Raw genomic sequence first — 27046 nt, forward strand, 5'->3', positions numbered from 1 at the left:
CCATGTCTGAGACAAGACTTTCGGACCGAGGACGGAAGGGATCCGGGCACGTGAGTCCCGAGCTCCAGAACAGGAAGGAGCCTTGGAAAGCCTCCCCTGCTGAAGGGATGAGGACGCTGGGCTCAGAGACCCAGCAGCCCGGCGGGTGGCTGGTGGCCGACTGCAGGCTGGAGCCCACATTCTGCTCCCACTATCAGATGCTGGCCTCCACTGTTTCAGGTGGCGTCCAGACAGATTCTAAGAGTATTTCCCAATTTTATTTCTTTTTTTTGTTTGTTTGTTTCCCAATTTTAGAGAGAGAGGGAGGGAGAGAGAGAAACATCAATGTGAGAGCAAGACATGGATCAGCTGCCTCCTGCACACCCTCTCCCAGGGATCCAGCCCACAACCAGGGCATGTGCCCTGGCCAGGAATTGAGCCAGTGACCTTTTGGTGCACGAGACAACACCCAACCAACTGAGCCACACCGGCCAGGGTCGGATTCTGCTTTAGTCAACCTGGCGTCCTCCCTGCTTTGAGGTTCACGGTGCCCCTTCCAGGTGTCCCAGACCCGAGCGTGGCGGAGAGCAGAGGACAGGAAGTGAAGGAAACAGGCAGACCGTCAAGGAGGCGTCTCTCAACCCCCACAGACCGTCCGCCCCTTTGCAGAACACCCTGCGGTCTCCACCGAGTCTGAGCGGAGAGGCCTCGATAGACACTCACCTCCTCATCGGAGCTGAACATCTGCTCATATCACCTGACAGGGACCCCCGCTGTGTACGTTGGACTCTGGCGCGGTCCCTCCGGGAGAGATGCCCGCGGGCCCCAGCTGACCTTGGCACCTCGAGAGCACACAGCCCGTGGCCACCAGCGCTCTCCGTCCAAGATCCTGGCTGGCTCCACCTCGTCTCCATGGGTGGTTAATCAGGCTCCGTGGTAAATACCTCCCCAGTGACACGTCACCCAGCCTGTCGGGAGGACCCAGCCCCTCCTTGGTCATGAGGCTTGAGATGCTCCAAATACCCAGCAGCCCGTGCTCCAGCGCCGTGGGCAGGGATGACGAGCCAGCCAGAGGTGCCACTCGACACCTGGGCGGTCAACCAGGGCCCCGAGCCCCACGCGCAGCCGCCCAGCGGCAGTGGACAGTGCACCACAGCAGGACTGTCCCAGCCCGACGGCTAAGCTCCACGCAAGGAGCGCAGTGTGGACGTCCCTGACTCCGAGACACTCCTGTGGAGGCTCTGGGTCCCACCTTGAAAGACCCCAGCCACCCCTGGAGGCCGCGTCCACGTGCCCTCGTTCTCTGCCGCCAGGGCGCACACCTCTGCTGTGAGTTCCGCCAGCTCAGGAGAAAGGCAGCACCCCGGTGCTCAGACATCGGGGTCACCTTTCCAAGGCTCCGCCTCCCACCCCCGGCCTGAGACACTTCACTCCTGAGAAAGATCCCCCCACTCTCCCCAAGGGCAGATCCAGACATCCACCCCAGGAGGGGCCCTGAGAACCCCCCACTCTCCCCAGCGGCAGGATCCAGACATCCACCCCAGGAGGGGCCCTGAGAACCCCCCACTCTCCCCAGCGGCAGGATCCAGGCATCCACCCCAGGGAAAAGGCCCCCAGATCCTCAGCCGTCTCTGAAGCCAACGCAACGCGTGTCTTATCTCGTTAGACGTTTGCGCGTCTGACCAGTCCTGGAATACCCAACCAGGTACGAATGTTAATCCAACAGTCAGGGGAGATGAGGAAAATGGTTAGACCCGACCTGGCTACTTGGAGAAGTAACACCCACGTGGCCCGTGACGGGGTCTGAGATTTCCTGGAAACGGTTCAAGACAAACCCTGCTGGTGAGAAACACTCCACTGAAGAGGCTTCCGCTCATCACCAGCATTCAGGGGAGCAGCCCTCACCCCGCTCCCCCGGGCGCTCCCTCCGGCCGGGCTGCGGCGCCCCCGCCGGTTTCCTTCCCGTCCGCACTTTCCGTGGGCGCACGAGTGGCCAGCTGCAGCCCCACGCCCTCGGCAGCTGCCAGGCACGCATTCTGCATCCTCAGCCCCGTTAGCTGGGGGACGAGGGCTCCCCGGGACTGAGAGGCCGCTCCCGCCTGTTTTCACTGCCTTGACACCTGGGGGTCACCTGGCGTGAATGTGGGCAGAGGACACCCCGTGGCTCAGGCTGTTTTCTCAGGGGACGTCCAAGTGCAGCTGACCCCGAGCAGTGTGGGCTTGAGCTGGGTGGGTTCACTTAGATGCAGCTGTTTCCCCACAAATGCAGTGAACGTCTTTTCTCTTCCTTGCGGTTTTCCTAACATTCTTCTCGTTTACTGTAAAAATTCAGTTCATGATAAACATGACAGACTAAATATGTATTGATTGACTATTTACGTTCTTGGTGAGGCGTCCACTCAACAATTAAGTTTTGGGGAGCCCAGGTTAGAGAGATGGATTTCTGACTGGGCAGGGGGCTCCCCCATATGTCCCCTGCTGTGTCCAAGGGTCACTGTCCTCGGAGGGACATGTTCTTGGGTTTAATGATGGGGAACACAATTCTGAAATGGTGATTAGCCACCAAGTTTGAGGGTCCAGGGACAACTCGGAAACCAGGAGGACCAATCGGCCACTTGCGGTTACAATCGGAACGCAACCAGACACGCTCCGGTCGGTGCTCGGTTTAATTCCCTGATGAGCCCTCTCCACTTTGCACACCTGTGTGTACCGGAGGGGAGTCGCTGAGCTCGGGGGGGGGGGGTGCTGACCTGCAGAAGCCTTGAGTAGAACAGCTTCTGCCTGTTCGGTTCTAAAATACCCTTCCTCTGGTTGCTCATCCCGTCACCCCCAGAGTGTAAGCGCCCCTGCCCCACCCCCGCCCACCGCCCAGGTTCTCTCCTCAGCTCCCCTCGGTGACCTCAGCAGAGCGTCAGTTCCAGGCCAGGTGCTCTGAGCCATTCTGTGCCCGTTTCCTCGTCTGTATAGGGGGATAGAAACAGCATCTACTCTTTAAAACACTTTATGAGATGCTGAGAGACAGATAACCCAACAGTTCCCAGAGATGTGCTGGGCACACCCCGCCTGCCCCCGGTGTTCACCTGGACGCCTGCCCAGGTGTTCCCACGGTGCCTGCCCACATCTGCCCCGGGTGTTCCCTGTGACCCTGCCCCGGGTGTTCCCTGTGACCCTGCCCGGGGTGTTCCCTGTGACCCTGCCCCCGGTGTTCCCTGTGACCCTGCCCCCGGTGTTCCCTGTGACCCTGCCCCTGGTGTTCACCCCGCGCCAGCCCCGGGCTCACCACAACGGCGCGGTGTCCCACACCGATCACAGTGGGAGGCACGGCCGGACCAGCTCCTGCACTAACACGGAGCATGTTGTCCATTTCTGAGGAGCCTGGGAGAACGGTCTCGGGGGCAAACAGGAACGAGGCTGCTGAGGGCTCACGAAGTCTCTTAATTACTTGCACAGCTCAGCACAGAGAAGCAAGAAAACGGTGCCTCTCCCCCTGCCGATGAGCAAGACGCTCCTGACGCCGTGCCTGCGGGGCTGTCCCCGGGGTCTTCCGTCACTGGACGTCCTTTGTCCTCTCGACCCAAATGCCCAGTGCCCTTACACTTCGACCTCTGAAGTTTGTAAACGCCCCCTCCTGGCCGGCCCGCATTGGCCCCTTGCCCCGCGTCCGTGCCGGTGAGCACCTCCAAACGCCAGCTCTGCCTCCCACTCCCTCCTTCCTGGCAAACCCCGGCCTCTGCTGCCAACGCCCACTTCCTGTGTCCAGTGGGGGGGACTCGTTCTCAGGTAGGACCCCTGGCGCAGGTTCTACTGGTGCTGAAACGCAGGGGCGCACCCTGAGGTGCTGCCTCGGACCTGAAGGCCGTCTGCAGTCACCTTCCCGCGCAGGGGCCTCCAATGCCCTCCTCACTCCCTCGCGGTCCGTCTCGCCCACACCCCTTCTATCCCAGGGCCACACCCCAGGTTCAGCAGCCAGCCCTCCCTTCTGGTGCCTCCCGTTGACCCCTCTGCACCCCGCTGCCAACTCCACCTCCAGGGGCAGCATGGGGCCCACGACGCGGTGACGGCCGCTCCGGGACGCGCCCACGCTCCGTGGGCAGCTGGCGGACAGCAGAGGCTGAGCCCGGTGCCCCCCCCCCCCAGGTACGCTGGAGACCAGCAGCCCACACCCTGTGCCGGTTCACACGGAGGGACACACTCTCCTCGGGCGCAAACTAAGACTGTGCCTTCCGAAGGCCTGAACGTCCCCAACGGGATCCACGTAAATGAGCAGCTCTCGGTGAGGACAGACTGCCCTTAACTCCAGGGGTCCCTGAGCCCACCTTCCCACCTACCTGTGCAAGGCCAGCTCTTCCTCCGAGTCAAGAAGGGACGAAACGGAACCCAGCACGTCACAGTGAAGGCGGCACAGAAACGAGGCCCGTGTCTTCCGTGACGCGGGAAAGCGTGGAGATTTGCAAGACTATAGAGCCACGCCTCTCTTACTTTTATTTTCAAAAACAACCATGTTTAAATAATGGACGTGATCCGGTAATGGGATGCGTGCAGCTGTTTTAAAGGGGATTAACAAGTGCTTTCCCCCATCTGGTTCCATTTCTAACCAACAAGCATCTGTAGCCGCGAGCCGCCCGCAGGAGCCCTGAGCCGGCCCAGCTTCTGAGGGGCGCAGCGGCGGGTCTGAGGAGGCGGGTCTGAGGACGCGGGCACCTCCCAGCCCCCCACCGCCCGAAAGACGACCTTGGCAAAGAGAGGGACCCTCTCGTGGAGAATGGATGGGCTTGCTTTCAAAATAAAAACCTCACTGCCTAACTGACGTGCCAGAAAAGGAAGAGAAAAGTCAAGCACGCAGCGAAAAGGCAGCATGAACCGGAGACGGAGGGGGGGGTGGACGAGGTGTGTGCGGGGTTTTATGAGAACATGTTGTTGTTGCCTGAGGAACGGGCCTCAGTTCTTAACCACGAGGTTCTGGGTGGGCTCTGTGGGACCCAGGAAGCCACGGGGGTTAAATGAGGGTTTATCTCAGGAAAAGGTCCGAATCTTCACCTGATTCCCAAAGGACTCTGGGACCCAAGGTGAAGAATCTCTTAAACGCCGATGTCGATTTTCAGCTCAAGGAAACACTTGTTCCGTTCAAGCTACGTTGTAAAACAAAGCGAAATACTGGCCATCAGCAGGACTGTTCTAGGAGCTCAAGGTTCTCCGCTGGTAATGCCGCAACTTGGTCTTGGTGACCCCCGCCCTGTCCTGGGATATAGGGGGAGTGGCAGATGGCCCGCAACGGCCACCTTGCTCATCCCTGAGGGCCACCTCCGCTTGGGGCCACAGACAGCGAGCCACTACCTCCTTGTCTGCTTCTGTACCACAACTGAGGGTTTGATCTTAAAATCTGGGAGCACATGGGGAGGGGGAGCGGTGGGGGGACAGGCTTCTGGAAAATGGGCCCTGGTCTGAGTCACCTACTCGGTGAGTTCCGCTTCCTCCCCGGAGAGCGGTGGGGTTGGGCAGAGATGGTCTGCACCCCCGGGGGGCCCGCAGCGCCGAGGCTCTGGCTGAGAGCTGCGCCCCACCTGGTCCCAGGCCATGCTGGGGGTGCGGGATGTCTGGGACGCTGAGGGCCCACACTGGACAGACACAAAGCTCACCCACAGCATCACCCGTCCCGGGTCCATCCCACCCTCCTCCCCGGGCACCCACGTAGCTCCAGGCCACAGAACCCGGAGACAAAGCGCCCCACCAGGAAGTCCGCCTCACCGCGGGGAGTCCCGGAGACATGGGAGAGCGGCCTCCAGGACCGGAAGCCCCATCTGCCATCACCACAATAACCACCATTCCCTGAGCATCTGCTGTGTGCAGGCTCGGGTCCGTGGCCTGTGCGGGCGTCCCCGTGTGGACTGTCACCGAGACGGCCCCATGACGTGACCGACAGCGACGGGCCGCGGGACTTCGGAACCTGTTCTCTGCGTGACCCAGGCTGCCCCCAGCCCTGCCTGTGGACCGGGAACCAGGGAGCCAAGTGCGGGCCGGGGACCAAGGAGACAGCCGGGCCACCAGGGGACGAATTCTTCTCTCCCGTCAGAGGCCACGCTCAGGGGCCGAGCGCCTTTCTGGGGTGGAAGCAGCCAGGACAACCAGAGCCCGGACCACGTCGCCAGGGCAGGGACTTAAGTCTGAGACCCAAGCAGCCGATGAGGTCCCTGGGGTCGGCCACGTCAACCCGGAGAAAAGACAGTTCTTTCCCGGGGAGCCTGTGCACCCACGCCTCCTAAAATACACCGCTGGGAACACGGCGGGTCTCGGGAAGGAGGAACACGCCAAACGCAGCCACGGCGTGTGGGAGGCAGAGCGTGTTGTGCAAAACTCCGGGGTTTGTTTCAAGTCATTAGAGATCCTCACTCAACACATGAAGGCCTCACGGAAAAACACTTCCGTTCATTTCCTGGGCTCCACAAAAGGCCCGCGCCCCACGGGTCCCCCTGGCAGGTCCCCCGTCGGAGCCGGTGCCGCTCACCGGGCGATGGAGAAGGACCCGCTGAGCACACAGGAGGGGCGACGGCCCAGGGTCGGGAAGGAGCCAGCCAGGTGCAGACGGCCGGGGCCTCCGGGCCGATGCGCTGTGCCTCCCACAGGCCGCTCAGCAGGGACGGTCCCAGCGACCACGCTCAGATGATCTCACCCCCGTTCACTCGAAATCTTAGAAGGCGACAGACAAGCCAAGCAATGGTAGTCTCCTCCTGCAGCCACACACGAGAGGGCACAGGGCCCCGGCCTGAGAGGGAGCACCTCTCAGGGCAGCGCTGACCAAAGGCTCACACCCCATGAGCAGGATGGGGGCGCAGAGGTCCAGCTGCCTCCAGGGTTGGAGACACGGGCATCGTCTCAGGCCTACAGGGAATGGGTACTGACCTGGCACCGTCCCAGGCAGAGGTGCCAGTCACAGGTGATGCTCCTTTTCCGCAGTCCACGTGGATGTGCCACCTCTCTGAACCAGTCCTGCCAGACCAATCCAGCAGCGTCTCCGAAACAGAGCCTGCAGTGGCTCCCAGCGACCCTTACTAGGTCACCTGTCTGTCTCCGAGCCGTCAAGCCAAGCGTGAAGGAGTAGCCTACACAGGGCGGGCAGAGGGGCACAGGGGTTCGTTCAGTCGTGTCCGTGGTTACCGCCACCCTTCGGGAAGGAGACGGGTGCCAATGCCACTCGTGTGCCCAGAAACAAGCTCACACTCCACTTCCCAGTGCTGCCGGCATTTCACAGCCACGGACACAAACCCACGCTGACCACGGACACAAACCCATGCTCTGACCACGGACACGAATCCACGCTCTGACCACGGACACACACCCACGCTCTGACCACAGACACAAATCCGTGCTCTGACCACGGTCACAGCTTCCCTCCTGGCTACTTTCAAAGGACCAGGCTCTATTTCATTCTGTCCCCTCAAAAAGCCTTGTTATTATCCCCGTTTAGCAGATGGAGAAGTCAAGGCTTCCCGAGACTTAAACACTGTGCTCAGCGTCACCCAGGGAAGAAGAGAGGCCGTGGGATGCCTCGTGTGGACGCCGTGGGCAAAACTTGCCCTCCAGCGGATGGAGGGGTTGAAAGGAAAAGTGGTCCATACACGCCCTGGAATATTACTCAGCCGCAAAGAGGATGGCGACTCTGGCTCAGGCTGCCACACGGGTGGACCCCGAGGACGCTGCTGAGTGAAGCCGCCCGATGTCAAGGAAAAGGAGTGTGAATCCAGACAGGAGGGACCCAGGGCGTCAAATCTGTGCGCACAGTGAATAGAAGGGAGGGTGCCAGGGGCAGGGAGGAGGGAGAAGTGGGGTGCTGTGTTTAGGGGTACCGTTTCTGTTCTGCCACATGGACCGAGCTCTGAGGAATAAAGTTGGTGACTGCAGATGGCGTGACTATACGCAAGATGGTAAATGTCCTGTGTACTTATACTACACTTTAAATTGATTTTTTTTTAGCCCGGCCAGTGTGGCTCAGTGGACTGAGCGTCATCCCAGGGACTGAGAGGTCCAGGTTCGATTCCCGGTCAGGGCACATGCTCAGGTTTTGGGCTGGATCCCCAGTAGGGGGCGTGCAGGAGGCAGCCCATCGATAATTCTCTCCCATCAATGTTTTTGTTTTGTAAATCCTCACCCAAGGATATTTTTCTATTTATCTTCAGATAGAGTGGAAGGGAGGGAGAGGGAAAGGGAGAGAGAAACACCGACACGAGAGAGACACACTGACTGGCTGCCTCCCGCACAACCCAAACCAGGGCCGGGGACAAACTGCAACCAAGGTGCGTGCCCTTGACTGGAACTGAACCCGCAACTCACTGGTCTGCAGGCCAACACTCTAACCGCTGAGCCACACCGGCCAGGGCTCTCTCAGCAATGTTTCTCTCTGTCTAAAAAGTCAATAAAAACATTTTTTTAAAATAATAATAATAGTACTTTTCTAAAAAGAAGCAAGAAAGACCAGACTCCTGCAACCTATACCAACCTGGAGGGCGGCAGTGATACATTTTGATATTCTCATAAACAAATCTAAGGTTAAAAATACATAAATAAAAAACCTGCATCCCCCAAATGGCTTGTATACAAGAAAGTAAAATTCCAAAACAAAACTAGAAACCTGAGATTTTGAAAAATAAAAACAAAAACAAAAAACCCTGCTGTTGGGCAGGACCCCAAAAGCGATCACGGTCTCCCCCAGCCCCGCCCAGGCCTCCACCATCCACCCACCCACTACACACCAGACCTCCGTTCCGAGAGAACTAACCTTGAAAGGCCCACCTGACTGGCCCTGGACGACGTGGGGGTGCACCTGCCACGCCCCCACTGGCCTTGGTGGGCCCCGGTGCCTGACCCGCCTTTCAAGGTCAATGGGCTCAGGTGGACTTCCACTCTGGAGCCCCGCCCCCACCCCGCCCTCAGCACAAGCCAGGACCGGGGAACTCCGCAAGGGGACAGAAAAGGGTGGGCAGGCAGGCGGGTGGCCTCACAGGTTCCCGTCTCAGGTTTAGATCACCACCACCTAGGTGCAGGGCCCTCCTCTGAGAGAGTGAGATACTCTTCAAACCTTTGAACAACGTTTCCGCACGCACCCTCCCCTGGAAGCAGGCAAGCGGAACATCTCCCCCCCCACCCCCACCCTTTTGAGATGCCGGGGTCTGTCCGAGGACAGACAACCAGCTGGCTGCAGACTCGGACCTGGAACCGCGTGCAATTCCTCCCGCCCCCTCCCTGCGGGGACAGGGCTGGCTCGCTCGCACAGGAAATTGAAGTGACTCCCAGCACAGGAGGGAGCCTGCCAAGTTCCGAGAGGCTGTCAGAGGACGAGCCGCAGCCAGGACACTCCAGGAGCTTCCTCCAGCCCCACTCGGCCCAGGAAGATCCCCCCAGACCCCCTGCCCTGCCCCCGACAGGACCAGGCAGAAAGGACGCTGAGAGGCACCAAGGTGTCCTGACCATCGGGGTCGGAGCGGCAGCCCCTCGACATGACAGTTATTCCCCTCCCGTCACACCAGCCCACCCCCACTCCTTCCTCAATCCCCACGCTGAGCGCAGAGCGAACAGGAGGAGGCCGAGCAGAGGAGGCGAATGTTCAGCCACCGGGCCGGCCGTGGAACCCCCGGGAGGGCTGGGGGCCGGACAAGGGCGGAGGCATGCGGCTGGGGTCACGCCCCTCTCCCGAAGCCCTGCTTGGCTGCGGGCCCTTACCTGGGTCGTCTGGGCTCTCCGGCCCTGCATGCTGCCGCTGTGGCTGAGCTGCGGGTTGGTGGCCCCTTCGGACAGGCAGTGGGACTTCCTGCAGGGGAGGGTGTTGTAGGTGCTGCAGGGGGCACCCTCTTGGGCAGCGGCTGGCATCTTCCGGTGGGCGAGGTGGGGGCCGTCGGGCAGCAAGTTCCGACAGTGGCCTGCACACTTGCCCCTGGGGCCCCCGTTGGCCATGGCCCCGGGGCTTTTCTGGGCGTACAAGTCGCTCAGGGAATTGGCCCGCTGGCAGGGGCCGGGGGGCCGCGGGCCGGCCCGGGGGTCCATGCCCCCAGCCTCCTCGCAGTCCTTCTCCTCGGCGGCACCCAGAATCTCCTCGTTGCTCGTCAGATGTTCTTGGCTCAGGTCAGACAGCGAGAGCTCCAGGCTGTCCTCCCGCCAGATGTCCGCAGACTTGGAGCGCTTCTTCTTGAAGCTGCTGGCCTCCGGGAACGCCGGCCCGGCGCAGGCATAGGGGTGCTGTCGCCTGCCTCCCTCGGCCAGAGGGGGCGCACCATCCCCGTAGAGCCTGTTCTCCTCCGCGTCCGGCATGCTCTGCACCGAGGCCGCCGTGAGGACGATGCTGCTGTCCACGCTGGGCGCCACGGAGGAGTCGGTGTACGACACGGGTCGCAGGCCCATGTCCACGCGGTCCACCCAGATGGGGCTCCCGAAATCCTCCAGGCCGCCCTCCGGGGCGAAGGGCTCCAGGCCGTTCTCCGCCAGCGACTGCGGGATGCTGGGGGTGCTGCTGGACCGCGTGCTCACCTCGGAGCTGCGGGGGATGGCCTTCCCGGAGGACGCGTGCCGGGTGCGCCGCGCCTTGTGGGACAGGCGCAGGGAGCGGGACGTGTGTTTGCGCCCCAGGCTGGCATGCTTCTCTCCGTAGAACTCGTGCGCTACATTCTGACTCTCTGCGTTTCCCATGGTTTGAGGGTCTGCAGCAGAGAGAGAGAGAAAGGAGGGGGCAAGAGTCATCAGTGGGTACGGGCAGGTGCACAGGAGAACTCAGCACACGGGGAGGGCGCCCGCCTGCACGCCCCTGCGGGTCCTCCCCATCTACCGGGATGACCCTCGGAGATGAGAGTCAGTGAGATCACCGGGGACCCGCTGTCTTGGCCCAGAGGGCCGCTGCCCACCTGGCGGCCACAGTGTCGCTCTCACAGGTGGGCAGCCCGGGTCTCCCTCCTCCGGAGACTCAGCCACGGACGTGAAGTCCCACCTCATAAACTGAAGTGTGCCCAGGAGTGTTCTGCTCAAAACTGCGCTTCGGGGAAAACCAGGACTCAGAGGCCCCCTGAGAACCTGCCTCCCTCCCAGGAGGGTATCAGCCTCGTTCAGATTCCACTGCGCTTGGGAGTCAGTCAGAGGCGCTGACACTCGGTGTTGGTCAGTCCCGCGAACTCTTCCCAAAACCAGTCCCGGGGACGCGGGCTTCTCCTCTCCCTCCGTGGCAAACTGAGAACCCTGACATTAGCTGGGGGGGGGGGCAGACAGAAGAGAAAGTCCACTCTCCACTCACCAGAGATGCACGGGCCTCCCCGAGAGCACACGCAGCACCCCCCCCCAGAACAGAACCTCGGGCTGCAAAGCCAGAGCTGGGGAGCACGCCTCCGGGCTGCCCCTCATCCCAGTCCCCCCCAACACTCCCAGTGTCCCTGGACCTGATGACGAGCCCACAGCGGGAGAAAGATCCTGAAAGCTCAACCATCGTGACTCCCAGGAGCCCGATCTCCTTGCCCCGCCACCAGGTGTCTCTCCGCCACCGGAACTGCAGACACAGGTGAGGACACTAATGGACGGGAGGCCAGGCAGCTGGGCCTGTCCCTGGGCTGGTTCCCTCCGCCACCGACACGGTCGCTCACTCCGAAGACAGACACTGAGGCCCAGCAGTGAGCGGAGGAGGCCTGGGCCCCGCCCTCACACAGCTACACAAGGTGACGGCACCAGAGGGAACGGCCGGAATCGCTGTGACCCCGAAGCACAGTCTGAAACACCCCGGAGTGGAGCTGCTCAGCGAGTCACTCCGCAACCCGTCCTGCCTGGACCGTTGCTTCAGCTCTCCTGAGTCATTGTGACAGAAACGAAATCTGCCGTGGGGAGGACGGGACAGCCGCGGGTCAGCGACACAGAGTCCGGGGTGACTCACACAGACACGGCTGAGCTCCTGCCTACTGAATGCCCCCTCCCAGGCCCCCTGCGCGGGGCCAGAGATCCGACGGAGGCCCTGGATCTCCGGCAGCCACTACACCAAAGCCACCACCGGGGACCCTGGATCACCGGCAGCCACCCGGCCGCCTCTCTGGCTGGTGTCGCGAAGAGGCAAGAAACAGGATGAAAACCACTCCGCAGAGGGAGCGCAGACCAGACACACTGGCCTCGGTGACCAAGCACCGCCTTTGTCCTAAGGGATCACGGCTGCACATTGTGAGTGAAATGATGAGCGTTTCAGTAGCACAGACGACCAGGGCCCGTTTCCTAGACATTTTGATTTTTTTCAAGGGTGATTAACCCCCGATGTGTCTTGTTTCGTGTGCTTTGCCCATAAATAAAAAGCTCAGAGCAACGGTCAGCCCACAATCCCACTTGAAGAACTGCGTAGATTTACCTTTAAGAGGGGGAAACAGCCCTGGCCGGTTTGGCTCAGCGGTTGGAGCGTCGGCCTGCGGTCCAGAGAGACCCGGGTTCGGTTCCCGCTAAGGGCATGTACCTCGGTTGCAGTTTGTCCCCGGCCCCAGTTGGGTCATGTGGGTGGCAGCCACTCACTGTGTCTCTCTCACGTCGATGTTTCTCTCTGTCCTTCCTCCCACTTTCCCTCCCGCACTACCTGAAGATAAATGAAAAAAAAAAAGAGGGAAAAGAATTACGGTCAGAGAGACCAAGGCGGGGAAGGCAGGACCGTCCCCTCACTGCCCGGACGTGCCCGCCTCTGTCACACATCGAAAGTCTGCAAACATAAGCGGACAGGCATTTCTCAATGACAGGATTGTTTCCGCCAACAGAAGATGAATCAAGGTCACAGCCTCAGGGGCGATTTCCTGGAGCCAAGGGCCCAGCCTCGCAGCGTCACCACGGGGCAGCCCCCGCGGCCAGCCCGGCGGGCAGCCCCGGAGTCCGGCGAGGACACCGAGTCTCCTAGCCCCGCAGAGAAAGGCTCAGGGGTGACCAGAGCAGAGTCAGCAGGGAGCTGGAGGCCGGTGACGTTGTGAAGAGACGTTTCTGGGCCCTGCTGAAGCCCCCGCCGCGGACAGCTCCTCCAGAGAGGCCAGCGAGACCGAAGGCCCGCGTGGGGACCCGAAGAGCTAAGTGTGAGAAAGCACCACTGTCCGGGGCCCACAGCCCACACACTCTCCCCTTTGGGGACAAGCCCTGCCCCCCGCGACCCCAGACCGGCGGTGACCTGCAAACTGTCCCCCTTTCTCATACAAACAGAGAATGCCCGCGACGGCCAGCTCCTGCGGGTCCCCCGTTCCCTCCTACTCGACCCTGAGAGTGCAGTTTTATTTACAAAAAAAACAAAATTTTTTTTTAAATTTAAAACCCTGGTTTGCATTTACATTTGCGCAGGCCCTGCTGGTCCCCGTGACTCTAGAAGCAACTTCGGGACAGCAAGTGGCTCTGCCGTGTTTGTCGCCACGACGGACGCTGGCGTGTTCCCCCCGGGATGAGGAGTCGATACATGTCCCTGCCCTTCCAAGGCCAAGGCAGGAGCTCAGCGACCAGCCCCTCACCACAGGGTCACAGGGAAGAGGGGCGGGGAGGAGGACAGGCGGAAATGCAAAGAAAAAAGGAGACAGCGATGGAAGAGTGTTAGGAAAGGGGTACTGGGTCTCAAGCTGGAAATCGTTCCGATTTAAACCCACTGAAGTCTCAGCTTCCAGAAAGCCGGCACTTCGTGGGCAGTTAGCGGGAGGCAGTGGGCAGTTAGCGGGAGGCGGTGGCCAAGATTTCAGCGCGAGAACAACTCTCCGCATTCAAACCTCAAGTCTGGTTCTCACACTTTCTCCTCATCGTCTAGGTCGGGCTCCCCTGGCGGCCCCAGGGCCTTTGTCCACGCTCCTCTCTGCCTGCAGCCGCCTCCTTCCAGCCTGGCTCAGGCTGCAGTCCCCGCAGAGCCTGACCCCCACCTCCGGGGCCTTTCCCGGGCCTCTCTGTCCCAAATGACAGCCCCTCCGGGGGCTCCCCTCGCTCTCCTCCGTCCCTCCCTCCTCAGCAGTCATCAGGATTGTAACAACCCACGTGCTTCTCTGGCTGACCCTGGTTCCTCTCCCCGAGCCCCCGGAACCCGCTCAGGAGGGCCCACGCTTTGCTCACGGGTACCCTCGGCGCCGGGGCACGTCTGAAAGGCAGCAGGCGCTCCGTGAACACCCTTCACGATGAAACAACTCCCACCCAGGACATCCCCACTCAGGCCCCGGCAATAAGGCCCAGACCCACGCCAGCCTCCCAGGCTCCCCCACAGAGAGCCGCCCACTAAGCCCGCCCGCAGCAGACCCTGCAGCTCCCTCACTCCTGACCCGGGACGGAGGAGAGCGGTCAGCTGCCCGAGCCACCAGCCCGTGCGCCCCACAACCAGTGACTGGGAAAGACAGGCCTCACTCCCGAGTGGGCATCTAACCTGCTGCTCTCTGTTCCCGCCGGGATCCGCCACCAGAGCTGTCCCCGCGGAGGTTAAGGACTGGGGTGCGGGGTTGGGAGGGCAGACGGTGCGACCTGCCTGCCTAAGACGGCCCAGAGAATGGGGGCGAAGGAGGCGTCAGGATGGGCGGGGTGTCTGAAGGGCAGGGTGGGGAATCAGGGTTCTCCGGGGCAGAGAGGGAAGCCAGGGGGTGTCCCAACACCATGCTCTCCCTCTGAAAGCGACGTGTTCCGTTTCCCAAGTAACCACAGTCACTGCCTTTGAGGCCACCAGACCCCAGGCAGCGCGTCAGAGGGCATCTCAGAGAACCCCACCGACAAGGACGGAACCCTGGGGGGTCCCACCAGAGCGGGGGCGGTCCCTGCTCAGGGGCGCAGCGGGCTGGGCCGCCTGCTAAGTCCCACGTGTGGGCTGCCAGGGGCCCGGCCTCGCAGGTCACTGTGATCACGTAAGATGTGGTCTCTGCGGGAAGCCAGGTGCAGGGTACACTTCCTGTGTACAGTTTCCTGTGAACTGGAAGTTGTTTCTACATGAACAGTTAATATAAGCAGAGCAGAGCCCTGGCCGGTTGCTCAGTGGTTAGCGTGTCGGCCCGAGGACGAGTGAGTCTTGGGTTCGATTCCAGTCAAGGGCACGTACCTCGGTTGTGGTTCAGTCCCCGGCCCTGGTCGGGGTCGTGTGGGAGGCAGCCAGTCGGTGTGTCTCCCTCACATCAATGTTTCTCTCTCTCTCTCCCCCCTTCATTCCCTCCCTCCCACTCTACCTGAAGAGAGATGGAAAAACATCCTCGGGCCCTGGCCGGTTTGGCTCAGCAGTTAGAGCGTCCGCCTGTGGTCTGGAGAGACCCGGGTTCGGTTCCCGCTAAGGGCACGTACCTCGGTTGCAGTTTGTCCCCGGCCCTGGTTGGTCGTGTGGGTGGCAGCCACTCGATGTGTCCCTTTCACGTCGATGTTTCCCTCTCTCTCTCTCTCTCTCCCACTCTCACTGTGCAAAAGATGGAAAAATGTCCTCGGATGAGGATTAAAAAGAAAAACATCCTCAGGTGACGATTTAAAATAAATTAAAAAATAAGCAAAGCTGTAGGAACTGCAGTATTCAGGTTAAATGAGGGTACTTCCAAACCAAACATTTTTAATGCCCTTTTGTAGCTGAAAACCACCTAAAACAGTCTCATATAATCTTAACAAAGCAGGCAATCAAAACCCAGCATGTATTGGGCACCATCTACGTAACAGGATCAGGAGATATGGAGCGAACACAGCCCAGTGTCCACAGAGAGGTCAGGTGGACGGGAGAGGGGCCGAGGACAGACCTTCTGTCTTCACAAAGTAGGAACAAACCGGAGGGCCGGCCCCTGGCCCCTGGCCCCTGGCCCCGGGCGAGAGGAGGGGCACCGCGGCCAACCTCTCCCGACAAACCCAGAAGCAGCTGCCTGGGCACCCCAAAGCGTGTCGGAGGCGGGTGGATTCGGGAGGGGTGCACCCCCGAAGGAGAGTGGGTCCCCATGTTTGTTTTCACCCCTCCAGTGTCTCACCCAGCCTGGCCCGAGGGGGAGCGCCCAGCGAGCTGAGGCACCAGGAGCAGAAACCCCCAAGACGCACCCCTGTCGTTCCACCCAAAGGAACCAGGAAGGTGGCCCCTGCCGACCACAGAGAGGGGACCTCACAGGACGGAGCAGGAGAGAGTCGTCTAATCCACGCAGACCCAGGCTCACCGCTCAGGGGCACTGCCTGGACCCAGCCAAGGCCACAGCCACACCCCACTCCCAGGTGGCACCTGTGGGGGGCACACCCAAGGGCAGAGCAAAGGCTTTGAACACGGAACGGACGTGGGAGCCTGCAGTCTGGACCCAGCCTGGAGACGCTGCTGACACAGCGACAGAAAAACCAGCCCCCCCCCCCCCCGAATGACTGCAATAGGACTTGGGGTCACCCAACACCCACGATGCATTCAAAGACCATGGAGATCCAACCAGCACTCAGGGGAAAAGACAATCAACAGACACCAACCCCAAGGTGAGGGGGGAGTTGAAATGAACAAAGGCTTTTATTTATTTTTTTATGATCTTATTGATTTTTGAGAGAGAGGAAGGGAGACAGAGAGAGAAACATCGACTGGCCGCCTCCTGCACGCCCCCGACGGGGGATGGAGCCCGCAACCCAGGCGTGTGCCCTGACCGGGAATCAAACCGGCGACCTCTTGGTGCAGGGTCCACACTCAACCACTGAGCCACACCGGCCGGACTTAACAAAGACTTTTAAAGCTGCGGTTGTAACTGTGCTCCCTGAGTAACTGTAAACAGTCCTGAAGTAAATGAAAACCCTAACCAGTCCTGTACAGGTCATTCCGAACACCCACTGTTATACACACATGGAGAAGAAAGATAAAACCTCCTTGATCCGGGAGATAACATGTGAACTGCACGTGTCGGTCACCTGCCGTCCTGTTCGCTCTGTTCTGCAGGAGAAAACACCCCAGTCGAGGCAAAGCCACCCACGGCCAAGGCCTCTCCGCACGGAGCGCAGGAAACACTACTGTAACGTCTGGCTGTGCACAGGTAAAGGGAGAGCGAGAGGTTACAGGGGGGCCAGGACTAACTCACCACCTCCAGGACTAAGGGGGTTCTAACAGGTTTTGTTGTTGTTGTTAATCCTCACCCAAGGATATTTTTTCCCATTGACTTTCAGAGAGAGTGGGAGGGAGGGGGGGAGAGAGAGAAAGAGAGAGAGAAACATCAATGCGAGAGGAACACACTGCGTGGTTGCCTCCTGCATGCACCTTGACAGGGGCCAGGGACTGAACCCTTGACTGAGAATCAAACCGTGACCCTTTGCTGTGCCGGCTAACGCTCTAACCACTGAGCCACGCCGGCCAGGGCCTGTTCATATTTTGATGGCTGAGACCAGGGGGCACACAGTACTCCACAGACAGAGAACGCCCCCAAAGCCCAGCCTGGGGTCAGACGATAGAGAGAATTCACTGCTAGGATCACACATCTCCAGAGCAAACCTCGTCTTATTCTCAGGAAGTACAACTGAAATCCAACCTGCACATCCAAGACACTGGCTTGGAGCGGGTTAAGTTTTTCTTTACGAATATTAATCACATCTCACTGAAGCACACACAATAGGTGTGAGTAAACATTTCAGCAGTAACTGTTCTGGACAAAGTAATGAAGAGTACCTTTCACAGTGACACTTGTGCGTGTGTCTTTTCTGAAGTTTCTGCACTAACCCTGTAATTCACTTTAAGGGAAAACAAGTAAACGCAACCTACTTCCATCTCGCCGGGGAGAGCGAGCGAGGGTGCTCGGGGCCACAGCAAGCGGCCCCGACCCGGGCGTGAAGCAGATGGTCTGGCGTCACCAGTGACGAAGAGCGTGCTACCCGGCGCGGACCCTGTGCCTCTCTCTCTGTCCCAGCACTGTGCTGGGCCTCCTATCGCTGAGTCCGTGGCAAGGCCGCCTGCTCGCTGACACACTGGTCTTCCTATATGTACAACACCCCTTCCCATTTTATGATCATCTCCCTGGGGCAGAAACCATGCCCTACCCAGCCTTGTACTGGTCATCCAACTAAACTAACGTTTTTTTTTATTTTTTTGTTATCCTCACCCGAGGATATTTTTCCACTTGTTGTACAGATAGAGCGGGAGGGAGAGAGAGGAAGGGAGAGGGAGAGAGAGAGAGAGAGAGAAACATCGACGTGAAGGGACACATCGAGTGGCTGCCACCCGCACGACCAACCTGGGCCGGGGACAAACTGCAACCGAAGTACGTGCCCTTAGCGGGAACCGAACCCGGGTCTCTCTGGATCGCAGGCCGACGCTCTAACCGCTGAGCCAAACTGGCCAGGGCTAAACTAACGTTTTAACACAGCTGTTCTTAGGGGGCGCGCTCATCACTCAGGCTGCCTTATAACCAGGACACTTCGAAAATATAAAATGTGCCCAGTCGGTGTGGCTCAGTGGAAGGAGCGTCATCCCGTAGCCTGAGAGGTCCCAGCTCGGTTCCGGGTCAGGGCACAGGCCTGGGTTGTGGGCTCGATCCCCAGTAGGGGGCGTGCAGGAGGCAGCAAGTCCTTGTTTCTCTCGTCAATGTTTCTCTTTCTCTGCCTTCCTCTTTCTTAAAAAAAAAAAAATCAATAAAAACATATTTAAAATAAATGGATACACTGAAGTTTTAACACGGCTGTTCTCAGTGAGAACGCTCACCGCTCAGCCTGCCTAAGAACCAGGGCTCTTCAAAGATGTAAAACGCTCGTCCTTCGCGGACCCAGGATGACCGACCTCGCGCGGTGCCCCGCTCAGAAGTTAACGAGGAAGGTTTTCTCCGCCGTGGCTGAGGGCATCAGGAAAGCCAAGCAAAGGGCACTTAATGATGTGTATAAATGATAATTGTTAATAATAAACTTTTTCACTCCCCTGAGGTATTTAAAAACTTATTAAAATAAACATAATGATTACCCTTCTATGACTTGCGAACAGACCTCCAGAACTACAGGAGAAAGGATGAACTGTATTTATTTCGAAGTTAAATTTGAAGCGAAAATCACAAGACAACAGATTGCACATTTAAAATTAGAATCCAGTAGGAGGGCTTGGTTCCCAGCCTGCTTTCCCCCTGCTGGAGGCTGGGCCCGAAGACGGGGGGGAACAAGAGCTAAGATTAAACGGAGATAAAGTTCTGAAAGTTTTTGCTAAACCTTCACAAACCCATGAAAAGTACTTTGCCGGGTCACACACAAATACCCCACCACGAGAGACTAAACAGGACAGTTTTGCAACAAATAAAAGATGATCTTTGATTTAGAAAGATTATTATTTTGACTGTATTTACTTTGCTTTTTAAAGAGTACCCAAACCAGAAACAAAATATATCATGGTTTTAAAGTAGGATTTTGGCCTTTTCAAACGTAATCCCACATGAGGATGGTGAAGCTTGGGGATGAATGTAAAAGGTCCCGAGGGCAATTCACAAGGGAAAAAGATTTCACGTGTACCCGCTTTTTCATTTTCTTTTTTCAAGTTTTAATGCCAGTGCTTTTCAATTATTAAAATGGGTGTAACCTTAATCCGAAGAAGTGATTCCAAATTCTTTTTCCCACGAGCTACGTACAACACAGCAATTCCGATTGTACTAAAATGTGCCTGACCCTGTAGCTCTGAAGCCGTTCCATTAATTCGCAGGGGGCCCCCGGCTCAGGGGTGCACAGGTGAACTCACCTCAAAGGCAACAGCGGCTCCCAGCCCAGGCTGCCCCAAGAGCACTGTGGCATTTAGGTACCGACAGAGAAATGGGAGCAGGGCCAACAGCGACGGGCGGGAGTGTTTCAGCACCTGCACCTCGGGACGGCCATGGAGGTCTCATCTGCGGCTACGAGAAGGCGCCAAGACCCTGGGGGGAGAGGACACAGAGCAAAGAAGCGGTCAGCCAGGGCACAGGGGGCGGGCATTCTCCGCGATGCACCCGTTTGGGGTGAAATGCCACACCCCTCCTCTAACAACGCAACATTTCACCACAGGTATGAAATGACTGGCATCATCAGATAAACAAACACACACAAGCATGCTTACATTTGTAGCAAGAAGTAGCCCTACAAACTAAGTTACTGTATCACGCGAACCTGTTCCCACACAGGAAGGGATTGGATGACAGAAACGGGTCCCTGTGAAATTATTTCCACGGTTCCCTTCGAATCGTCTAAAGGTCTCAGCAAACACATACGGATGAAACACAAGAGGGACTCAATCGCAGTTCTTCTCAAGTGGAGCTCTGTTGTAACAGGAGCTGGAGAAAATGCTGAGCATCGGCAGAACAGAGACTTCTCCGCGTACCTGCGCTCGCGGCTGCCAAACAGAAAATTCCAAGGAAACTCAAGAAGCAGGTGCAGAGACGGGAAAGAGTTTAGGTAAAAAGTGCCCAAACTGTCCCTTACTCAGAAAAAAACTGGCAAGGACAGCTCCACAAACAAGCAGTTTTATTATTATTTTTTGTAAGCCCTCCGAGGTCCAAGATTGCACATGCTGAGAGAGAACACAGACGGGGTCCCTTGGGGCACCGCCTGGCCCTCCCGCCCGCTGGACAGCCCTCTGGGGGCTGCCCTGTGATGACAGGCACCTGGAGCAGAGACAGGGAGAAAATGGTCTACTTTGTGGAAGGTGACGGCACCGAGGCAATAAACACACACACACACACACACACACACACACACACACACACACACACGAGAGAGAGAGAGAACAATAAGCGAAGTTACTGTTCTTTCTTGTCTTGGAAACGTGCTATTTAACAGCCGGTGACTCACGCGTGCAGGGGAGGAACATGACTTCTCAGCAAACACCGTGATTACCCCAAAATACGTGCCCTTTCCATGAGTCCCCCATTGCCGTCCTGCTCGCTCCCTTTTCCTGGGCATCCTCCATAGGCTGCTGTCTCCACATTTTCAATTTTCCAACGCCGCTCTGGACTTGCTCGGGAACTGGCAGGAATCAGCGGGCAGCAACCCGCTGGCACCGGGCTCGCGGCGGGGCAGCTGCCAGGGACCGGCAGGCTGGCGCTGGCTGGCGAGCAGGCCCGCGGCGCTGTCCCTCCCCCCCTGCACACGGGGGCTGAGTGCGTGTCTTACACTCAGAAAAGGTAGGTATTCCACCGAGAGAACTGAAGGCTTTGTCCCCTCTGCTCGAGCCCCGCTCAGAACACAGGGGCGCAGCGGCGAGCGCCCCGGGCATGTGAACCGTGCAGAGCAGAACGGAATCTATTCGGTGCGGTCTTTCTGACTCGGTGCGGACACTTCTACGGGATCTGGCTGTGGGCTGACCCACGAGGCCCCATCTGTCCTGCTGTCGGCCAACACGTGACTCATTCTGCCAGGTGACGGGATGTGACGGCGACTCGAGAACGGACGGCCTGGATCTGCTTCCTTCCAGAACCGGTGTTGGTGGGAGGCAGCCACAGACGCGTGGTGAAGCCCACCCCTGGCACCCTGCAGCAGCATCGGGCACCCTCAGCCTCACATGGGCACACGGCAGAGCCCACCCCTGGCACCCTGCGGCAGCATCGGGCACCCTCAGCCTCACATGGGCACACGGCGGAGCCCACCCCTGGCACCCTGCGGCAGCATCGGGCACCCTCAGCCTTACACGGGCGCATGGAGGAGCCCACCCCTGGCACCCTGCGGCAGCATCGGGCACCCTCAGCCTCACAGGGACGCGCGGACGACCGGGGCCACGCTGCCAGCCCGCTGCTCTCCACGGGTGTGACGCAGTCCCCAGGCCTCTGGCTGTCGTGGTCGCTCCGCGAGGCCGCTGTGGCGGGATCAGCTCGGCGCCAGCGCCATGCCAGCTCTCAACAGCCGTTGGCCACTGTTCCCAAGGGATTTCGCGTTGTGAACCACGCAGCGCGCTCGGGGAGGGCCACTGTCGGGGGGCTTCCTTAAACGTGATGCTGGCCCCTGGGACCAGGGCTCTGCAGGACGCGCGATGCAAGTGTCCGCCTTACACCTGCTGTGGAGCACGAGCATGAGTGGGCCCGGAGGACGAGGTCTGCCCAGGAGCCCGGCTCCCGCACACACAGCCACATGGGCGAGCCCGGTCGCCTGCCTGCGCTCCGGCAGGATGACCCCGCACGGGGACACTGCGGGACCCAGTTCACGTCACTGACTCCGACTCAACCCACACCGCCCACTTCTGGGTCAGGGGTCAAGTTGCCGGTTTCCATGGGGAAGTGTTCGTGTCCGGGGGGAGGGGCCGGGATTCCTGACACCAGCCCCGGGCTTCAGAGCCCAGGCAGCAGACAGGCAGGGAAGCCCCGCAGTCTGAGGCAGGACAGACAGACACACGGCGGCCCCGGCAGCAAATCCGCACCCTCCCAGAGTCCACTGGAACAGAACTGCCTCCTCGTCTCAAACTCCCCGCGGGCCGTCCTGACCTGTTCGGTCCTCCCCGTCCCAGGGTCACAGGGCTTAGAGGAAATGATGCTGCACAACACCAAGTTCATGCACCGGCTCTGTACTAACCACAAGGCCTCGGGCGAGTCAATGACCCCTTCAACCTCGACAGCAACGTAAGGACGTAAGATCCGCCTTCACTGAACCGGAAAAGATGGCATCGGACTGAAATTAGAGAATCCACCTGAAAACACGGTAACGTGCGCCGGGAACGGACACTCTCACACTGTTCCCGGTGAGTCCCTTGTCCCCCACCTTGTGGCCCCAAATGCTCTACGACGAGTGAATTCCTGGGAACCGTCACCCTGGACCTTCGGGGCGGGCGATGAGCAAGTCTGGAATCAAAACCCTCAACAAGTCAGAATCCTGAATGTTTACTTTCTATGTAAAAAGCACCAAAAGGATTTCGTTTTCAATAGTCATAGTGAGTCCAAAAATCAGGACTGGATGAAGGGAGGGACAGATGGACGGATGGACGGACAGATCTGGGTCCCTGGAAATTTTCGAGTGGTTCCGAGGTTAAGGTGAAAGAAAATTCATCAGTCACTTTCTGTACTTGTTTCTAACCATTCCTTTATTCATCAAAAGGCTCACGAGGGACTTCGAAGGACACGTTGTCTAAAGTAGAACTGAAGAAACCACTACTGGAGAAAGAGAAGAAACCACAGGTTGAGACACAGAGAAGAATCACGGGAACCGCTCACCCTAAGGAGCTGCGGAGGCGGCGCCTTCGGGCAAGGCTGTCAACCGAGCTCCGGGGAGACGGTGCTGCTGGGGAGGGGCCCGCGCGTACCGCCCAGGGCCCGGCCGGAACAGCGCTGCCCTCCCGGACTCTGCAGCACAGCCGGGCCCCTGGCCCATGCCCAGCACAGCTGGCCGGGCCGCTGCCTGAGGCCATGCCTCATCCGAGAGGGGCTGCTCTCTGGGAGCTGAGCGAGGACCAGACGCCCACGGGAGGCACAGGTGCCATCTTCCCGCGGGGTGAGCACAGGAGGCCCTGGGCGGGACCAGGCTCCCGGTGCAGTCATTCCCTCAGAGCAATGGGCCACGACAGGGACTCCAACCCTGCTCCACACGGCACGATGCCACCGCGTCAGCCCAGCCGTGATTTCAAGGCCGGTGAAAGCAGACGCCCACGGCAGCCACGGGCCATCTCTGAAAGGTCCCACGTCCAGCCAGGCTGGTGTGGCTCAGCGTCTGAGCATCGACCCTGCACCAAGAGGTCACCAGTTTGGTTCCCAGTCAGGGCACGATCCCCAGTGTGGGGCATGTAGGAGGCGGCCAATTGATGTTCTCTCTCATCGATGTTTCTATCCATCTCTCCCACGTCCAAAGCCCGCCCCCTCCACAGCAGGGCTGCTCCTGGTTCACCCTCCAAATGGACCTTGAGTGTCAGGGAGGAAGTCACAGGGCTGGTATTTTCAGGGACTTGCTGCTGAAATAGCCACGTTCATCTCAGCAGACCTTGGGCAACACTGAACCAGCAGGTTCAGTTGGGAGCGACGTCTCCGTGTTTCCCAAGAGGGAAGTCAGCGCGTCTCAAAGGGAGGCTCTGCGTGCCAGCCCAGCTCAGGGAGACCCGCCGGGGACGGGGCGCCCGGGGTCGGCTGGAGACGTGCCCGGCTGCGGCCAACCCTCGGCTAAATTTCCCTGGATTCTCGGTGTCTGTCGTCTTGCAACTATCTACCTGGACACTGGCAACAGCCAGAACACACCACTCTGACTCGCGTCCCTCACAGTCAGGGGAGCGTGAGACCCCCAGGCCCCAAGGGCTGTTACACTGCTGGCCATGAAGTCTCCCCAGCACCCCCAGCCTGGGCTTGCAAGGGCCCAGAGGAGGCTCAGTTCGCCAGACCACCAGAATCACGAGACTTCGCAGACTCTACGCAGCTTCACGGCCAACAGGAGCCACAAACCCACGGACACCTGAGAGTCCACCTGGCCGCCCGACCCGGGGACTGTGTGAGGGCAGAGCCAGCTTTGGGCTCGGGCTCCTCAATTCTCCATTTCAAGCTTTGGTCACATCACAGCAGCAAGCTCGAGTCACAGTGAGAGAGGAGGGACCGTCCCCAGGGAAGAGGGCAGGAGCGGACGGTGTAACCTCTAAGGCCGAAACCGCTCCTTTCCTGTCCCCCACCTTGTGGCTTAGCTGCCAGGTGTCCTCAGTGGGAGCAGGTTATCGAGGGGCCCGCGCGAGCCTAGTGGGGGACAGCACTCCGTGGAAACACAATGATCCTCTGAAAACACATCTGTGCCTCAGCTCAGAAGGGGTTTCAAAGTCAAGTCCGCCACACTTCCCCAAATCGAGCCCCAGCTCTCTTCCCACGGCAGACCTGCCTCCTGTTCCCAGGTCGGCTGCCGACACCTCAGCAGGCCCCGGAAGGAGGCCTCCCTCCCCGAGACGGGGGGCGCAGTGGGAGGGGGGTCAGGGCGGCTCGGCCCTCACCGAGGGAGTGTGGTTTTGACTCTCCGGCTTCCAGCCTTCAGACAGTGGAGACAGGGACCTTCACTCTGAGGACACGACCTCGTGTGAGCAGTCCAGGGGACGGCACTGGGAGGGAGGGACGCTTGGACTCCGCAGCCGCCGCCCGCCCAGGTGACCCAAAGCACCAATGTGCACCCCGCAGGTGCCAGGATGGCCTCCGCCCCACAGCCTGCCCCTCCCCTCACCTGCTGTCTCCCGAGACGCTGAGAGGACAGTCTCTCAGCCCCAAGAGCAGACGGGGTGTCAGGGGTCCTCTTTCCTCCTCAGGAAGCAGAGGGGGACCCGGGTGCCTGGCAAGTCCCTTCCCGGGCCCGGAGAACTTGCCCCACACAGAGCTGAGGCCACTGCGAGTCAGGGAGGAGCCAGGGGTGAGGCCACGCACCCAGGCCGCAGGTGTGGCAAGCACACCTCAAGGTGGGCGGGAACTGCCTACGGCCTGCAAGGCTGAGAAAATACCACCAGCCCTTCTGGAGAGGGCGCGGGCTGGGCCCACCAAACCCACTTTGTGGGCCCCCCATCTCTGAGCCTCAAGGGTCCACCACAAAGCGTCGCTGCCCCGGGGCCTTCTCCTTCTTCCTCGGTTCTGTTCCCGCCACAGGGCACCTGTGTGGGCAGCAGGTGTGCGTGAGATGGTAACATTCTCTAAGGGAAGGTGTTTAGAAAGGGATTTGGGCCGTTCAGATGCTAAGGCTGGAGAAGGTAGAGAAGCTAGAAGTACGAAATGTGCCGGTGGGTGGTTGGCACGTCATTTAACACCCGAAAGGCAGTGACTATGTGCAATGCTTGGAAGACGCAGCTGCCCTACCTCAGAGGCACCCGAATGGCTCCAGTGTGAAGCTGTCGCTGAGGGGATACTGTGAACACCCATCTCGATACGTGTTTAGGGAGTAACACGGGATCTGATCAAAGATGAAGCAAAAATGTTCAGTGAGGCAAAGAGTCTTCCACTTTGCACTCAAATAATTGTTTTTAATTTCTAAAAGAATGCCTCCCAAGGAATTTTACGGGGGGGAGGGGTGGTGATTCTTTACCCGTTAAGTCCTCACCTTTGCAAAGAGAAGAGACAGAGGCTCCGTTGTAAGATGACTGAACAACCTGTCAGAGGCCTTGAGTCCCAGATCTCTGCCCCATACTGAGCCACAAACTCCTTCATTCTCTGCTAATTGTATTTATTTTTTTAATAGTTTTCATTGATTTTTCGAGAGAAGGGAAGGGAGATGGAGAGAGAGAGACAGAAACATTGATATGAGAGAGAAACATCCACCGGCTGCCCCCTCCACCCCCCTCACTGGGGATCAAGCCCAAAACCCAGGCGTGTGCCCTGACCGGGAATCGAACCCGGACCTCTCAGTCCACGAGACGATGCTCCATCCACTGAGCCACACCGGCCGGGGCTCTGAACCTTTAAAAATTACTTCCGTTTTTCATTTGCAAATCAGTTCTAATGGGTTTGCAGTTACACAAAGCAGACTACGAGCTCTACACAAACACAGTTCCTATCTCACTGACCGTAAGAAACACCTTTCTCACTGAGCCCACGAATCTCTCGACCGCAGTGGTGCCACGGGGCTTCCTCGGCACCATCTCCTTTCCCTCTCGGCCTGCAAACCGTGGTGCGTCCTCCAACGCACAGCCTGTCACGAAGGAGAGTGTATGAGACCGATGTGTGCATGTTATACTCAGGACCGATGTGTGCATGTTATACTCAGGACCGACGTGTGCATGTTATACTCAGGACTACTTAAAAACTGCTTGCAAATGGTTGAGGAAAAACAGAGTCTATACCTACGGAGTTGACCAACCGTTACCAATTCCATCCCACGCGACCAGTATTTGTTGAGCACCTACAGTTTGTGTGGGACGAGGACATAGAATAGGGCGTTTCTGTATGACGCCCGCCATCTGAGGGTACACTGGACACGCATCCTCTCTGGGAAGGAGCTGGAACGGCTAACCTGGCTTCATTAACCGGGGGCAGGGGGTGGTGGGGGGATCTAATCCTGCCAGGAAGCCAAGTCAAACCTGCTGAAGGGTTAACAGGGTTTGGCTTAGCTGGTGAGGGTGGGAATGAACAGGGGTAGCAAATGGGGGGCAGAACATTCAAGGAAAAGACAAAGCCTCAGAGAACACAGAGCAGCCTCAGCCCAGACTGAGAGAGACGGAGAGACAGAGTCTCTAGAGAGACGGAGAGACAGAGAGAGGTCAGGACAGGGAAGACGCTGAGGGTTGAGGCTGAAGATGGGCGTCCTCAGG

General features: G+C 59.0%; 1 protein-coding gene across 1 annotated transcript in view; it reads right to left on the reverse strand.

The window, feature by feature from the left end:
• Positions 1-27046, reverse strand: part of TIAM1 (TIAM Rac1 associated GEF 1) — a 151497-nt gene that overhangs the window by 89311 nt on the left and 35140 nt on the right. Inside the window, exons 2-3 of the mRNA XM_036243252.1 lie at positions 19586-19757; positions 9691-10661 (exon numbers count right to left, since the gene is read on the reverse strand). Of these exons, the coding sequence (XP_036099145.1) occupies positions 9691-10650 (960 nt within the window). The 5' untranslated portion in view covers positions 10651-10661; positions 19586-19757. The remainder of the gene's footprint in view (positions 1-9690; positions 10662-19585; positions 19758-27046) is intronic.

Source organism: Molossus molossus, unplaced genomic scaffold (genome assembly GCF_014108415.1).
Source record: "Molossus molossus isolate mMolMol1 unplaced genomic scaffold, mMolMol1.p scaffold_m16_p_5, whole genome shotgun sequence".
Lineage (NCBI taxonomy): Eukaryota > Metazoa > Chordata > Mammalia > Chiroptera > Molossidae > Molossus > Molossus molossus.